The following is a 16900-nucleotide window of genomic DNA, read 5'->3' as shown; positions in this document are numbered from 1 at the left end:
CTTACTTCATCCTGCTCTGTATTGTCGCTGCTAGTATCTTAAAAGGTCTCTGGACAGAGATTGTGTCTTACTTGTTTTTGCATCTGTCTCCATACTCAACGTTGTGGGCCTTGCAGGGGCTCAATAAATGAAATTTATTATACTTTAGAACAAGAGAAGAAGTTAATCCTAATAAAGAGATGACAGAACACATTTAAGAAAGTATCCTAATTGGTTGCATGTTGGGAGGGAAGCTACCCTGGCAGAATGGATGGCGTTGAGTGCTGATCAATGTGGAACCATTTTTATCTATAATCAGAATTATGGGAGGGATACCTGTGTTGAACAGTGTGTGGTTCTCATGAGTGATTATTTTCCTTTTTTGTGCTAATTTCTTAGTGATAGAGAAAAGTTGAAACTATACAGTATTTTCTCTGCTTATCACTATTTAAAGTTTTTATAAGTAAGTGGCTAATTTCTACATGTATGAGAAAACAGTTCTTAGTATGATCTTGGCCTTCACCCATTGAGGGAAAAATCGGGCTTGTATCAGTTTTCTGTTGCTGGCATAGTGAATTACTGCAATTCCGTGGCCTGGAACAACATAAGGTAATTATCTTACAGTTCTGAATGTCAGACATGGCCAGTCTCACTGGAATAAAATCAGTGTTGGTAGGGCTGTGTTTCTCTCTGAAGGCCCTCGGGGAGAAACTCTTTCCTGCTCATCGGAGTCGTTGGCAGAATGGGCAGAATTCCGTTTCTTTCGGTGGTAGGATGAGGTTCCTGACATCCCCCCGGCTGCCCGCTAGGGGCCATTCTCAGCTTCTAGAGGCTGCCCACATCCCTGAACTCATAGCTTCCATGTTCAAAACCAACCACAGGGGGTCAAACCCTCAAGTCACATCTCCCTGACCCACTTCTCTGCCTGCCTTTTCTACTTGTAAGAAATCATGCAATTAGACTGAGCAACCCTGGATAATCTCCCCATGTCGAGGTCCGTAACCTCCCTCCCATCAGCAGCCACCCCCCGCTGCCAGGCGAAGTAACATAGCCACAGATCTGGGGGGTGAGGATGTGCACATCTTTGGGGGCCATTATACTGCCTGCCCCGGGGCCTGACTTATTTTGTCTTATATCATTATTCTACCTTACTGATCCCCCAAATGGAATCTGTATCTAGTCACAGAGAAATTTGGTGGGGTGTATGGGGCTGGGGAGGGGGGGACGTATAAACTTATCGAAGGTACCATTTCTATGTGACAGGATTTTTACTTGAACACAGGAAGGGTAATTCCATGTCATCTTCTGTCTCACTATGCAGGAGGTAGGATTCGAGCTTCGTCTTTGGAAGCTGAGAGAGGTTTGGGAGGTGTGATGGGGGGCAGGAGGGCCTTCTAGTGGGGATGAGGGAGACGGGTGAAGGCACAGAGATGGGGTGCGTGTGGCACGTGATCAAGACCTGGTCTGACCATGACGGGCTCCGCTCACGTTCCTCCATAACCCTTCTTTGCACCTGTCATTCCTGCCCTCTCTCTGTGTGTCATGGTTCTTGGCCACCTTCGGAGCATGGCCTCCGCGACCCCTCCCCAGTCCCCCAACCAGGTGAACGGTGGTTCCTCTGCAGCCTGAAAGCTTCGCTTGTGGCTGTTGGGGCACTTGCTGCATTTTGCTCTGTTGTTGTGGTCGCTTGCTCGACTATTTATCTCCCCAGTTAGACGGTAAGCTCTTTAGGGCAGGGACTATTCTCCCTCCATTTGTCTTCTTCCGTATCCTTTCAAAATAATGGAGTTACCAAAGAAGTAAGGATTGATTCCGAAGACAATTGACAATGGACTAAAATGTGAGCGTACTGACAGCAGGAAGCACGGCTCCCAGGGCCAGTGTTTGCTTGGTCAATATTTGCGAAAGACAGTGAGCGGTGTGGCTCATCGGAAAGCAAAGGGCAGGCTCTAGAAAGCGCAGCCGCGGTTTTCGGAGGCTGGGTCGTCGAGGCTGCTGGCCACCAGACAGAGGCATCACGACTTGAGAAAAGCAGAGAAAAAACAGTTGTGGGTTTTGATGAAGGCAGTGCTGGGGGAAGATTGGGTTGGCGGTGGCTGGTGGGATGGTATGGTGACATGCTGGACCATGGGAGTGACAGGTGTGGCTTGATGGCATGCTGGACCGTGGCAGTGGCAATGAGAGGACCCTGCTGAGTGGAGAGACACTGTGAAATAAGACTTGGGTATCGAGGATGGAGGACAGGGAAGGTCATGTCTCAGCCCAAATCAGAAGAATTTTAAATCTGACAGAAATAGCAGAGCTGAAGGAATGTCCACGTGAGAGGTGACAAGCAGTTGGGGACGAAGCAGAGGCAGAGAGGACAAGCGGGCCAGCGAGGGGAGTGTCCCCTTCGTGGCTGGAAACGCACAGGCAGGGCCCAGCAGAGTCAGGGCCAGAGGAAGCCGCAAGAACGCGTTCATTAAAGGACTGGGTGTCCAAGTGGAGCCGGGCCTGTGGGAGACAACCCTTGGCCACCGTGGACACAGAGGCGCGTGATCGCAGGGCAGGTGTACGGGACCTCCTTTCACGTGTTGGGTTCTCGTGAGTTGTTCCATGTTCAGAAGTAGGAGTAGGGTGTCTGCTTGTCGTCTGTACCCTCCCCTTCATTTGCTTGCTCTCCAGTGATGGCACGTGAAAAATCTAGTCATTTTCTTTGGGGGTTCGTGTTTTTACACACGTGTTCCCTCAGGAAGTGTCTGTCTGCTGGGGAGGAAAGAAGGATTTTCTCTTGTCCATGGGACGTGATGTCTGATGCCTGCATTTTTGCAGATGGCTGTTGTGCGTGGACTGTGCCAGAAGAGGCCTAGGTCCCACTCGCAACGAGGGTTCCTCCTCTGGGAATCGGCTGCGGGATGTTAGCGCTTGTATTCCCGTGTGGCAGGAGCCATTCACATGATCTGCGGGAAGAAGACTTGGGTGGGACCGGGGGAGGGCTGTGGGGACACTGGTGACAAACCTCGGAGCGTTCCATCTTCCTGGGAGTTGTGACTTGCCTTGGATACTTGGTTCAAACTGAACTTTGGGATTTGAACTTTGGGAATGGGTTTCAAGTAACGATTCCAAACCCCATCTTGACTTGAACGAAGTAAGAATGGGTGCCTATAATTTGGCTTTACCTTGTACCCAAGGAAAGAGAGACATAGCCTGAGAACAAAATGAGTACATGACAGTCTATCCAGAGGCCTTTATTACCTGAAACCGTATGTTTAATTAAAAAAAAAAGTTTTATCTTTTACACGAAATCCCCTATTTTTCTTTTTTTAACATTTTTTATTCAGAATGCGTGTCCTTCACGCATCTATTTGTCCCCCCGTGTTGGAGCGTGCTGTGTGTGCAGGGCGCGGGGCCCGGCCCCGTGACGGGGAAACGGGCATGACTGAGGTGACGGCGGCACAGGCCGAGCTTTTAAGCAGTTGCCCGTCTAGCAGGGGGTCCGATGGGTCTGTCAGTATATGCGCTACGAGAGAGGAAGCGATACACGTCTGAACCACACAGAGAACAGCAGGGACCTCCGAAGGCAGCACTCGAGAACAGCAGGAACCAAAGACGACGCCACGAGAGGGACGAATGTTGGGCTGGGCTTTCAGAGACCAGGAGGTTTGAAAACACAGCGCCTCCGCTTTCACGAGCAGCTACTACGTGACAAGCTGTGTCGTACGTGTTGTGACCGCGTGGTTTCTCCTGCAGGGACGTGGTGGCAGGAGAGAGAAGGTGGTTCGTTCTGTGGGGTGGAGAGTGTTAGGTGATGCCACAGTAAGAGTCCTTTGTGAGCTGAATCGCGAAAGCACCGGTGGCTCTTTGCTGGGTGACTAGGGGACGAGGGTATTCAAGGCTGCAGGAGTGACGTAAGCCAAGGGAAGGGGTCTGCATCACCCTGCGCATGGGAGAAACTGTAACGGCTCCATACGGTTGGAGAAGTGAGGGGAGAGGTAGAGAAGGGCCAGACTGTGGAAGCCTGGTGCACCTGCTTAAGGCCCGGAAGTGATACGGTCGATGCGTCTCAGGAAGGTCATTTGGGCAGCGAGCTGTGTGGGCGGTGGTAGTCTAGGCTGGGAGGCTGGAAGATTGGCCACAAGGACACCGATGAGAAGGCTGGAACCGACTTTACTGCGAGTGAGGGAGTGAAGAAAGGCATGGCACAGCCAGTGGAAAGAGGGAGGAGACGTGCCAGAGGCTAGGCTGTGAAGTCACAGAATTGGGTTCCTGATTAGATGTGAAAGACTTAAGAGAGTAACTTGTAGGTTTCTGACTCGGTCGACTTAGCGGCTGGCAGTGTCCTCTGCCCAGCAGAGAACAGGGGAGGGGTGGAGTGTTGCTCTTTGGGATCTGTCCTTAACCTTGGGGACTGCCGAGTCCGAGCCGACCTTCTAGAAGTTGCATCTTCAGGTCTGAGGTGCAGGAAAGAGATTGCAGTTGGAAATCAGGCACAGAAGATATAAAAGATCGAAGCAGGAACGTGGTGGTACCCACAGAAGAACGTGGTGATACCCCCAGAAGAACGTGGTGGTATCCACAGAAAACCTCAGCATGGTGTGGGTGGGGCGGGCTGAAGAAAGACAAGCAAGATGGAACCGGAAAGACCAGGTCATGGGGAGCTTTCAGCTCCAGAGTTTGCGATTAATTCATAGGCAGGATTTTTCCCCCCACATACTTATTTTCTGAAAGAAATAAGAAAACCCTACCTGAATATTTCAGCCATTTGATGTTTAGTAGAAAATGTAGAAGTGTGTCAGGTGGGTTCATTTACAAGCGCAGTGACCCAGCTGACTTGGCTTTGCCGCCGCCCCAGCTGCTCGGCGGAGTCAGGCCAGTGCGGGTGCCGCCCCCACGTGATCGGGCGTCAGTGCAACGAGGTGGAATCCGGGTACTACTTTACCACCTTGGATCACTACATCTACGAAGCAGAAGATGCCAACTTTGGGCCTGTAAGTAGGGGGTACTGGGCAAATGGGAAAAGCCGGGTTTGGGGGGCAGTAATGGCATTTTTACAGCTCTTGTCGGTGATGGGATGGGGACCGTGCCTTCTTGAGAGCAGTCCTATTTAAAGCTAAGTAGATCTGTAACTCACAAAGAGACTTTGGAAGGTTCACTAATGAGGCTTTTAGTGGGTTTTTTGGGGGTGTTTGTTTTCGTTCTCCCACTCCTCTACTCAGGCTCCAAAGTTACTGTTGATCTAACACGGTAAATAGGACCTTGTTTCAGCGTCCGTTCCCAAAACGCAGTGGCTTCAAAGGTACATCTGCATTGTCAGCTGGAGGCTGCTGGGCGTTCTTCTCCGCGCCCCCCCCTCCCCCCGCCCCAAGCAGCTGCCCTGAACTTCCTCACAGCGCAGTGGAGTCAGGACAGTGAGACTTCTCCACGGCGTCTGGCTTCCAAGAAGCAGGAGAGAGAAACTGCCGGGTCCCTTAGAGCCGGGGCTCAGAAGGTTCAGAAGGTCCTTTTCTCACGTTCTGTTGGTCAGAAGTCTCAGGGCCAGACCAGATCTGAGGGCAGGTAATGCAGGTTCCACCTCCGTACGTATAGAGAAGGAAGGACTTGGTCTTCGGAGGTGACCAATCACGGTGGTTATCTGTGATCCTGTGAACAAACTCACACGCGGGCTTGAGTGAACTGAAATTGATCGCTCTTCGGTCTCCCTGACAACCAGAATCAGCTCCTCAGCAGTGAGCACTCGTGACTGTAGGACGTTTCTTCACTTGTACTTGGAGTTTGAAACGCATGCCAGTGAGAAAGGCACGTCCCCTACGTCCTGGACAAGCCTTGTAGAAAATCTGGGCAATAGCTCGTGATTCCTAGGCTTGCTGTTACATTTCCTTGAAATCCATTTTAAGTAAAGCCTAGCTACTGTCCCCCTTGTTCTCAGGGGGTCAGCATAGCGGAGCGGCAGTACATCCAGGACCGGATTCCTTCCTGGACCGGAGCGGGCTTCGTCCGAGTGCCCGAAGGGGCTTACTTGGAGTTTTTCATTGACAACATACCGTATTCCATGGAGTATGACATCTTGATTCGCTACGAACCACAGGTAAACCTTCCATGGACTACCGGGGGCGGTAGAAGTATCTTCTAACAATGGATACAGTTTTTGTGAAATTTGGAGGTTGCATTAGAATAGGGGAGCCTCTCTGACTTTCTATCCCCTGTGGAATCGACAATGAACATTTTTCTTGAATTTAGTTTTGCAAGACTTTAGTGATCCCTCATGAGGCTCTTGGCCTTGCTGAGGCCTGAGGTGGTGGTAGGCTTGACCTCACAGCCTGCACGGCCCAGGCTCGGACGCACACCCCACCTTTAATACAAGGCCGAAGGTGGAAAGGGCAAGGGCAGACGTACAGACTGTCCTGCATCTTACACCAGCCCAGCTGCACCAGCCAAAATGTCCCATAAAGAGTGAGTTCTAGGCCTTACAACAGAGATGGAATTTTGACACGAAGGGAAGTGAGGAACGGTGTGAGCAGAGGGAGAGTGTTTTGAGAGAGCTTCCTCGTAGCTAGATAAGGGCATCGTTGGAGATGCTGTTGGCAAGAATGCTGGGATCAGCCCATGAGCCTGGACGTTGTATTTCAGGGTTTTGGGCAGGGGATGGTCCTGATTGGAGCTGTGTGGCCCGATAGCCAGAGAGGGCACTGGGAGAGGCAAGGAGAGCAGGGAGGCTATTCCGTGTCTAGGTGCGATGAGATTAGGGCTGGAGTTGGGGCCAGAGCAGAGAGAATGGGAAAGAGGGAAGGGAAATGCAAGTGAGTGTTTTTTTCATTTAAACTTGGCAAATGACCGATTGGGAGAGGTCTCTGTAAACAGGCAGCAGTGGGCCAGTACGGATGCTGCTTTGATGGTTTGTTTCTTACCGTAGCTCCCTGACCGCTGGGAAAAAGCTGTCATCACAGTGCAGCGACCTGGAAAGATCCCAACCAGCAGCCGATGTGGTAACACTATTCCCGATGATGACAACCAGGTGGTGTCCTTATCGCCTGGCTCGAGGTCAGTGTGACACTGGTTTGCTGCTCATAGAACGGATAGGCAGATTATTATATTTTTTCTGGTACCTTGCCTCGCAAGTCGTCCAGTTACCATTTCAGAGCCGGAGCCAATCATAGACCATTGCCTTTCTTCCTTCGCTGTGATTTATGTAGAGCTTGGATGGATGGAAGGATGGATGGATGGATGGATGGAAGGACTGACTGGATATGTCACGCTGACTTTGTGTTGGTATTTTCCCCTCTCATCTGGGGGCAGGTATGTCGTCCTTCCACGCCCCGTGTGCTTTGAGAAGGGTGTGAACTACACAGTGAGGCTGGAGCTGCCCCAGTACACGTCCTCCGATAGCGACGTGGAGAGTCCCTACACNNTCATCGATTCTGTAAGTGGAAGGTCATTTCCAGAGTGAAGGTTACGGGAGAAAAGCTGGGCGGAGAGTGTCCCTCTGCTTCCCCAGAGGGTTTTATGGAGGGGGTAGCGTGGAGAGGTTAGGCACAATCATTTTCTCTTGCTTCCAAAGCCATTTGGCTTATGGATTTTAATAAAAACTCTACCCTGGGAAAAGGATTTACTCAAGTGGATTGTCTGTGAAAATAAAAAGCATCTTAAAAATGGCATTCCAAAAGCCATCAGACAATGTAAGGTGTATCTGAACTTTTTCTGGCAAGAATATTTAAGAATGGGAAGGTTTTCACTGTGTCGAGTGAGTCTGATTTTTCCTTTGCTGGAGTCAGAGTAGCATCTGGGGCTTTGATGTGTTGACTTGCTTTGGTAGATGACACAGACCCCACCGTAAGAGCTCTTCGCTGTTCTTGATTCTTCCCAGCTTGTTCTCATGCCGTTCTGTAAATCACTGGACATCTTCACCGTGGGAGGGTCAGGGGATGGATTGGTCACCAACAGCGCCTGGGAAACCTTTCAGAGATACAGATGTCTGGAGAACAGTAGGAGCGTTGTGAAAACACCAATGACCGACGTATGCAGAAACATAATCTTCAGTATTTCTGCCTTGTTACACCAGACAGGCCTGGGTAGGTATCCCGGCCCTTCTTGCTTGGGGCCAAGCGTGCGTGGCTTCACGAGCGACATGGGACATGGGAAGGCATGCCCTATAAGTTCGGTGTGAGGCAGGCAGTGACCACAGTTTGTCTTTTTTGTTTTTAAGGAGTATTTTAGTGATAGAGCACCATTAAAAATGCAATCCCATAGGGGAAGGGGAGGAAAAATAAGATGGAACCAGAGAGGGAGACAAACCAGAAGAGACTCTTCACTGTAGGAAACAAACTGAGGGCTGCTGGAGGGGTGGTGGGTGGGGGGGATGGGGCAACTGGGTGATGGGCATGAAGGAGGGCACTTGTGATGAGCACTGGGTGTTACATGCAACTGACGAATCACTAAATTCTACCTCTGAAACTAATAATACAGTATTATGTTAACTAACTTGAATTTAAATTAAAAAAAAAAAAACGCAATCACGACTGGGACTGGGGCAAAGCCGTAAGGATGCAGCATTTCTGTAGGCAGGTGGGGAGTTGGGATGGAATCAGGGAGCATCCTATACAATCGAAATGTGCTTTTCTCCTTGAAAGGTCAGACCACTTCCAAAGGTCACTGGGCTTTAGTCTAAAGTCTGTGCTAGTTGAGCTTTGAAGGCAAGGGTAGAAAACCTTAATGACCCCCCTTCGGAGAAAACTGCTTTACTCTGCCAACCCCATCTCCTCTTGCTTCCCTCCCATCCATCATAGGGGTGACATTGTTTTTTTTATTTTTTTTAATTTCAGTTAATTAATATATAATGTATTATTAGTTTCAGGGGTACAGGTCTGTGGTTCATCAGTGCTCATTACATCACACGCCCTCCTTAATGTCCATCACCCGGTTACCCCATCCCCCCACTCCCCTCTCCTGCAGCACCCCTCAGTTTGTTTCCTATGGTTAAGAGTCTCTTATGATTTATCTCCCTCTCTGGTTTTGTCTTATTTTTTTCCTCTCTTTCTCTAGGATCCTGTTTTGTTTCTTAAATTCCACATATCAGTGAGATCATATGATAATTGTCTTTCTTTGATTGACTTATTTCGCTTAGCATAATATCCCCTAGTTCTATCCACATCATTGCAAATGGCAATATTTCATTTTTTTGATGGCTGTGTAATATTTCATTGCGTATATACACCACATCGTCTTTATCCATTCATCTGTCGATGGACATCTGGGCTCTTTCCGTAGTTTGGCTATTGTGGACGTTGCTGCTGTAAACATTGGGGTGCACGTGCCCCTTCGAATCACTACATTTGTATTTTGGGAGTAAATACCCAGGAGTGCAATTGCTGGTTGTAGGGTAGCTCCATTTTCTAATTTTTGAGGAGCCTCCATACTGTTTCCCAGAGTGGCTGTACCAGTTTGCATTCCCACCAACAGTGTAGGAGGGCTCCCCTTTCTCTGCATCCTCGCCAACATCTGTCGTTTCCAGACTTGTTAATTTTAGCCCTTCTGACTGGTGTGAGGTGGTATCTCATTGTGGTTCTGATTTGTATTTCCCTGATGCCGAGTGATGTGGAGCAGTTTTTCATGTGTCTGTTGGCCATTTGGATGTCGTCTTTGCAGAAGTGTCTGTTCATGTCTTCTGCGCATTTCTTGATGGGATTATTCTTTGGGTGTTGAGTTTGATAAGTTCTTTATAGATTTTGGGATACTAGCCCTTTGATATGTCATTTGCAAATATCTTCTCCCATTCTGTCGGTTGTCTTCTGGTTTTGTCATCTGTTTCCTTTGCCATGCAAAAGCTTTTTATCTCGACGAAGTCTCAAAACTTCATTTGTGCCTTTGTTTCCCTTGCCTTTGGAGATGTGTCTAGCAGCCAAGGTCACAGAGGTTGCCGTCTGTGTTCTCCTCTAGGATCTGTCTCACTTGCATCCATTTTGAGTCTATTTTTGTGTGTGGTGTAAGGAAATGGTCCAGTTTCGTTCTTCTGCATGCGGCTGTCCAGTTTTCCCAACACCATTTCTTGAAGAGACTGTCCTTTTTTCCATTGGATATTCTTTCCTGCCTTGTTAAAGATTAGTTGACCATAGAGTTAAGGGTCCATTTTTGGGCTCTCTGTTCTGTTCCATAGATCTGTGCGTCTGTTTTTGTGTCAGGACCATCCTGTCTTGATGATTACAGCTTTGTCATAGAGCTTGAAGTCCTGAATTATGATGCCACCAGTTCTGGTTTTCTTTTTCAACCTTCCTTTGGCTATATGGGGTCTTTTCTGGTTCCATACGAATTTTAGGATTGTTTGTTCCAGCTCTGTGAAAAATGTCAATGGTATTTTGATAGGGATTGCATTGAATGTGTCGATTGCTCTGGCAGCATAGACATTATAACAATACTTGTTCTTCTAATCCATGAGCATGGAACATTTTTTCCATTTCTTTGTGGGGATGACGTTTGAAATGGGAATTCTGAATGAGCCAAGGTAGTAAAGAGGAAGGATCAGAGCGACCCGGAGGAAAGGGGTGGTCCGGTTCAGAGCCCGTGTGACTTGCTGTGTTCCTTTCTCTCCTGGGATTATCTGCTCCGCGTCACCGGGTTCTGACCTTTCTCTCTCCCTGCAGCTTGTGAATGCGACCCCCAGGGCTCACTAAGTTCCGTCTGCGACCCCAACGGAGGCCAGTGCCAGTGCCGGCCGAACGTGGTTGGAAGAACCTGCGACAGATGTGCCCCTGGCACCTTCGGCTTTGGCCCCAGCGGATGCAGACGTAGGTTAATCAGAACCGTACCCTGTTCATTGAGATGAATCTGAGACATAGCGGTGTGGGTTCCCTGCCTCCGGAAGGCGGGGCATTGCTCTGCAAACCGATCACTGAGCCCTGAGCCTTCTGAACCGGGTGCCGGGGTGCTTCTCTTTGGGGGCGTGTTTGCATTGAAGGAGTTTCTTAAGGCAGTCCCACCGTTGCCTCTTTCTTCAGCTTGTGAGTGCCACCTGCAAGGATCCGTCAATGCCTTCTGCCACCCCGTCACCGGCCAGTGCCAGTGTTTCCAGGGCGTGTACGCTCGGCAGTGTGACCGGTGCTTACCCGGGTACTGGGGCTTCCCAAGCTGCCAGCCCTGCCAGTGTAACGGCCACGCCGAGGACTGCGACTCAGGGACGGGGGCGTGCCTGGGCTGCCAGGACTACACCACGGGGCACAACTGTGAAAGGTACGTGCTCACGGCCTCTCGAAAGTTATGAGGAGGAGATGGTTTTGGGCTGAGTGGACAGCGTCTTAGACAAGCACGAGGCACAATCTCGACCAGATTCCAGAAGGCTCGTTCATTTCTGACCACCTCCGTATTTCCTAGGGACTCGTTCCTTTATCCAGTGCGCCTGTAGTGGATGCCTTCTGTGTGCTGGGTGCCGTGTTGGTGCTGGGGTACGGCAGAGAACACACATGAGCTGCCCCCCTTGGAGCGCTTTTTTTTTTTTTTTTAAGATTTTTATTTATTTATTTGACAGAATGACAGCAGGCGAGAGAGGGAACACAAGCAGGGGGAGTGGGAGGGGAAGAAGCAGGCTCCCAACAGGGAGCCTGATGTGGGGCTCGATGCCAGGACCCTGGGATCACACCCTGAGCTGAAGGCAGATGCGTAACGACTGAGCCACCCAGCTCATCCTGAAGGTCAGCCTAGATCTGGACGGAAATCCTCGGTCTCAGCGGATTCTCGCCCAGGACGAGCCTTCTGAAATGTGAACGGCTCCTCTGGGTCAAAGCAGAAACCAGATCCAAATAGAATTAGGCATTTCAGACAGCTTTGGGTTTTGAAACACTTCCATGCAGTTCCAGCTTCCAGGAGGCCACATAAAATGTGCAAAAGTAGACCTGTTTTCCAGTTAGCAAATTAATTGAATAATTATTAAGGATGTAAAGCACACTGCACTGGATACAGCAAAAGAGGACCTAGAATGTGCCCCTAATAACATTACGGCCAAGCTCAGTAGATAATAACCCACACGATGAAATTACATGCTGACTTACACTGTTCATTACTGATGACAGGCAGATCTGCAACCAGAACTGCCTTTTTTTTGGAGTAACGGTCTTATCTTTCACCTCAATTAACATCCATCCACTCTATCTGGGACTTTTGTTTTTAAAATGTCAGCAAATGCCTCAGTGCAAAAAATGTTCATCAGATGAACGAGAAATTGAATATATGATTAACTTATGTTGGGAAGATATGCGTGGAAGCAAATATGGGGTTTTCGGCTCTGTGCTAGACTGCTGTTCAAGAATTTGGAGGCTCCAGGGGCGCCTGGGTGGCTCAGTCGGTTAGGCATCTGCCTTTGGCTCAGGTCATGGTCTCAGGGTCCTGGGAGCGTTGGGCTCCCAGATCAGCGGGGAGTCTGCTTCTCCCTCTTCGTCTCCCTTTGTGGGCTTTCTCTCTCTCTCTTTCTCTTTCTCAAGTAAATAAATAAATCTTAAAAGAAAATTTGGCAGTTCCAGTAACTATTGAATAAAAGTTATTCCTTCCAACTACAAAATTGCCTTGTAAGAAAGTAATAAGGAAATAGTTATACAAGACTTGAAGAAATTAATAATGTCATCTCTTGTTTTCTGCATTAAGATTTTCATTATTGTTCTTTGGGAGACAGAATAAGCTCGAAAGAGACAGACAGATGAGAAAATCAGATTAAAAAGAACAAGAGGGTGAGAGGGGGAACATAGGTGGTCGTGGATCAGGCAGGTATGAAATCCAGCACGGGGCTGTGGGGAGGCGGGGGGCAATGTGGTGGGACCAGCATCCCGTGAGAAGAACTGGCTCGATATTTGTGACTGTGTTTGGATTTTATTTGTAAAGCATTTTGTTTCTTGTAGGAAAATGTGAAGGGGTGTGGGAGGGACAAAAATGTTTAGCCCTACATTTGGATGACAAAGCTTTCTTAAAGTCTCTGGGATTCTGTGAGCCAACTTCTCATCCTTCCCTTCTTCGTTCCAAGACGAGCAGAGTTTCAGTCCTGTGAATTTAAACAGCAGCTCTAGGCTCGGCTCATTCCCAAGGGGGGAAGTGGAGGGAGAGGCAGGAAATGAACACTCAGTTTCTATCATGAGGTATTTGGATTTATTTCACCTAGAAAAGCCGCCTAGAAAACTTTCTCAGAACCCGTTGTACAAAACTGCTTCATCTCCACTGACTTTCCGGCACAGAATTGGAGAACACGTGCTTGTATCCTGTGTCTAATTAAATAGAAGGTTAATTTCCTCCGAACAGCTTTCCCTTCTATTTCTTCATTTCCCTTCCCCCGCCTCATTTAAAAAAATATTACCTCTGCTTCAAAAGAAAAAAAGCAAAAATGACCCAAAAAACACACAAAAACAAAACAACAGAAACCATGAAAAGCAAAATGAACTGGAAGTCCTCAGACCTCAGGTTCAGTTCTGCGTCTGGCCTGTTCCGTAGCCCTGGGTGAGTTAGCTCACCTCTGAGTGTCCAGCCGTCTGCTGATGGAAGAACTAGGTTGGATTAGAGGATCTCCAAAGTCTCGTCCCCCTTTTATGTTACAGGAAGTAAAATAACCGAAGCAATCCCTCATGTTGAAAAGCAGCATCACAGAGTAAAAGAATTCCTTGCTACAAGTCAGGAGGCTGCATTCAAATCCTGCCTCATTACTAACTGGCTGTGTAAGCCTTGCAAGTCAGGAACCCACCGTGGATCCCTGATCTGTAAGGAGAGGAGGTGGGAGTGGATATATGACATTTGTCATGCCCGTCCTAGTTTGAAACCACCTGACAGACACAGGAGTCCTGCAGCTGGAGAGGGTCCTTATCAGCTGGATTACTGGTAAAGGCTGGAATGCACAACGGGCCACCTGTGGGCTCGCTAACTCCTCACCCCTCCCGGGCACAGGCAGACAGACAGACAACCACACGCTGGCTTCCCACACCCCCCGCCACACCCACCTCCTTCCCTGGATTCTTTAATGCAAGACAGAATGCTCAGGGCAGGCAGCTGATAGGACAGCAGGGTGCACGTGAGCTGTACCTCTTCTGGGGAGGAGTGAGTGGGTCCCCATGCGGCGCCCTGGCCCGTGTGATCCCCAGACGAGCGGCATCAGCATCACACGGGACCGAGTAAGTCGGGGATGAAGGGATGAGCCTGGCAACCTGTTTTAACAAGCCCTCCAAGGGTCTCTGATTGGAGCTAACATGGGAGAACCGCTGCCCCAGTGGAAAACCTTCAAGGGGGAATCTTGAGGAATGGGGACTGAATGTTCCCAAGCAGAGAACATGGTTTCTAAGATTCTTTCTTGTGACGGGTTTCTTACCATGGTGGTTTATGGCTCTCTCTCCGGGGACTGGTGCAGGTGCCTGGCCGGTTACTATGGCGATCCCATCATCGGGTCAGGAGATCACTGCCGCCCTTGTCCTTGCCCAGACGGTCCCGACAGCGGCCGCCAGTTCGCCAGTAGCTGCTATCAGGACCCCGTGACTTTACAGCTGGCTTGTGTCTGTCACCCGGGATACATTGGTAAGTAAGGTCCAGACTTCTGGAGGAAAGGACGTGTCTTTCTGAGTTGTTCACGAAGGAAAAAGATCAAGAGTGAGAAAGTGTGGTGTCCTGTTCACAAGCCTTAATTAAAACTGACGGGAACGTGACATACCAAAGATGCTCTTTTCCCGGTTTGGCATGTGGCGTTGAGTAAGTTCTTGGGTCTCCGCAACGACACTCTAAGACCGAGCCGGAGAGCAAGGGCATTTGAACCATGAGTAAATCCCCTCACCTGCTCCTGGCGGAAGAGGCGCCACGTGGTGAAGTGGCCGCGTCACGGGCAGAGGGAAGACCGGAACCTCATGCCCAGACAGCTGAATTGGCCAAACTCGATACGTTCTCTGTTGTCGGTTATACTCCCGTGACCCGTCCACACTCCAGGAGCGCCCTTACTTGTCAACACCCTTTAACTCCCCCCTTGATGCCACGGTTTCAGATATCCGTGGCGCTCACCGCGGTTCAGAGATCCTGGCACTGATTGCAAGCCCTCTTTCCCTGCTAGTGACGCGGTCACCCCGGGCTCGGCCAGGGGCCCAGCACCGCCCGGGCCGGTGCTAATGTCGGGGGGCCCGGACGTGTCGGGCTGCGAGCTGAACGGGTTGTGCTTGGTCCCTAGGCTCCAGGTGTGACGACTGCGCCCCCGGCTTCTTTGGCAATCCCTCGGATGTGGGGGGCTCCTGTCAGCCTTGCCGCTGTCACCACAACATCGACACGACAGACCCGGAAGCCTGCGACAAGGAGACGGGGCGGTGCCTCAGGTGCCTCTACCACACGGAGGGGGAGCACTGCCAGCTGTGCCGGGCCGGGTACTACGGGGACGCCCTGCGGCAGGACTGTCGAAGTAAGCCGCGGCTTCCCGTTGCCCGCGTTTCGAGCGATTTCCACCGCCTTCTCCTCTATCGGGGGGATGTTGTTCTTCGGGGGTCTGCTTTATCTGGGCAAACACCTGTCACGTGTACTCTTTGACAAAAGAAAGATGAGATTGACCCCCCCACACTTTTTTTTGGTTACATCCTTACTTTCTGGCAGGACTGTAGTCTCGAGATGTGGTTCGGGGCCTGAGGGAGGCAACCGGAAGGGAAGCTGTGTAGCCGTGTCAGAGTGATCAGTGCCACCCAACAGAGTATGGACTGTAGGTCCTGTCCGTGCACTTGCCGCCGGGCCGGGACGTAGAGTCCAAGTACCCGCTCCGGTCGGCGCCTGTCCTCCTGCCGTTGGTGGATAGAGCCTTCCCGCCCGAGGGGAGGAAGGAAGGAACGTCTCTCCAGTGTCTCTCTCAGCACTCCTACTTTCTGTCCTACCGAGAGATCAGCCGGAGCTCCTCCTGCACCCCCTGCACCCCCTGCACCCCCAGGCCCCGCTGTTTATACAGCACGTGTGGAATGTGGAGGACCAGCCGGACTGGATTCCCTCACCCGCTCACAGGGCCTCTACCTGCCCGGTCTGATATATTCGTGACTGCTGCTCCCTGCCGAGTGTTGGAAGTCATGATGTCTCAAGTCCCACAGCATCTAATTTTTGTTGTTGTTGTTATTTCCAGTTAAATCCTCGATTTTAACATGATTTGCCGGCAGCTGATTAACTCTGAGTATGTCAGAAATGCTGGTCGGCAAAATGTGTCCTGGGGCCCACCAGCCTGGGAAATGTCAGAACTGTCTATGTCGTAAGAATTTCTGAAAAACAGCAGTTTTAGTGGGGGTGTTTTTTTTTGTTTGTTTTGTTGTTTTTTTGTGTGTTTTGGGGTTTTTTTTTAATCACCTCCATTCCTTTCCCTCTTTTTTTAAGATTTTATTTATTTATTTGACAGAAAGAGGGAGAGCACAAGCAGGGGAGCAGCAGAGGGAGAGGGAGAAGCAGGCTCCCCGCCGAGCAGGGACTGTGACACGGGGCTCAATCCCAAGACCCCGCGATCATGACCTGAGCCGAAGGCAGATACTTAACCAACTGAGCCACCCAGGCGCCCCCATTCCTTTTCCTCTTGTTTGTGTTTCCAGGCCAAAACCTGGGGGGGGATGATCTAAGCCATTAGAACGAAGCTAACTTTTGTATCGTCTGTGTATTTCACGGATTTTGTGAACTTGTTGAGTGTAAGTAATTCGGATCGCACCGTTCCTTTTCAGAGTGTGTCTGCAATTACCTGGGCACGGTGCCAGAGCACTGCAACGGCTCCGACTGCCAGTGCGACAAAACCACGGGCCAGTGCTCGTGTCTTCCCAACGTGGTCGGGCAGAACTGTGACCGCTGCGCGCCCGACACCTGGCAGCTGGCCAGCGGGACCGGCTGTGACCCGTGCAGCTGCGATCCTGCTCATTCCTTCGGGCCGTCCTGCAACGAGGTGAGGCACTGCGGCTGGGGGCGAGGCCATCGCGCATAAGGAGAGGACGCCCCTTTAGGAGTC

The 16900-nt window shown here is 50.2% G+C and overlaps 1 protein-coding gene across 2 annotated transcripts in view; it reads left to right on the top strand.

Moving 5' to 3' along the window:
• The window catches only part of LAMB1 (laminin subunit beta 1), a 66404-nt gene that overhangs the window by 25727 nt on the left and 23777 nt on the right, over positions 1 to 16900 (top strand). For both annotated transcript variants that reach the window (XM_040644400.1, XM_040644399.1), the window contains 10 exons: positions 4811 to 4946; positions 5885 to 6043; positions 6869 to 6996; positions 7252 to 7375; positions 7820 to 8024; positions 10590 to 10733; positions 10944 to 11175; positions 14318 to 14481; positions 15119 to 15343; positions 16623 to 16837. In XM_040644400.1, coding sequence (XP_040500334.1) covers positions 4811 to 4946; positions 5885 to 6043; positions 6869 to 6996; positions 7252 to 7375; positions 7820 to 8024; positions 10590 to 10733; positions 10944 to 11175; positions 14318 to 14481; positions 15119 to 15343; positions 16623 to 16837 — 1732 coding nt within the window. The remainder of the gene's footprint in view (positions 1 to 4810; positions 4947 to 5884; positions 6044 to 6868; positions 6997 to 7251; positions 7376 to 7819; positions 8025 to 10589; positions 10734 to 10943; positions 11176 to 14317; positions 14482 to 15118; positions 15344 to 16622; positions 16838 to 16900) is intronic.

Source organism: Ursus maritimus, unplaced genomic scaffold (assembly GCF_017311325.1).
Source record: "Ursus maritimus isolate PB19 unplaced genomic scaffold, ASM1731132v1 scaffold_3, whole genome shotgun sequence".
NCBI lineage: Eukaryota > Metazoa > Chordata > Mammalia > Carnivora > Ursidae > Ursus > Ursus maritimus.
This window is presented reverse-complemented; position numbering and strand designations above follow the sequence as displayed.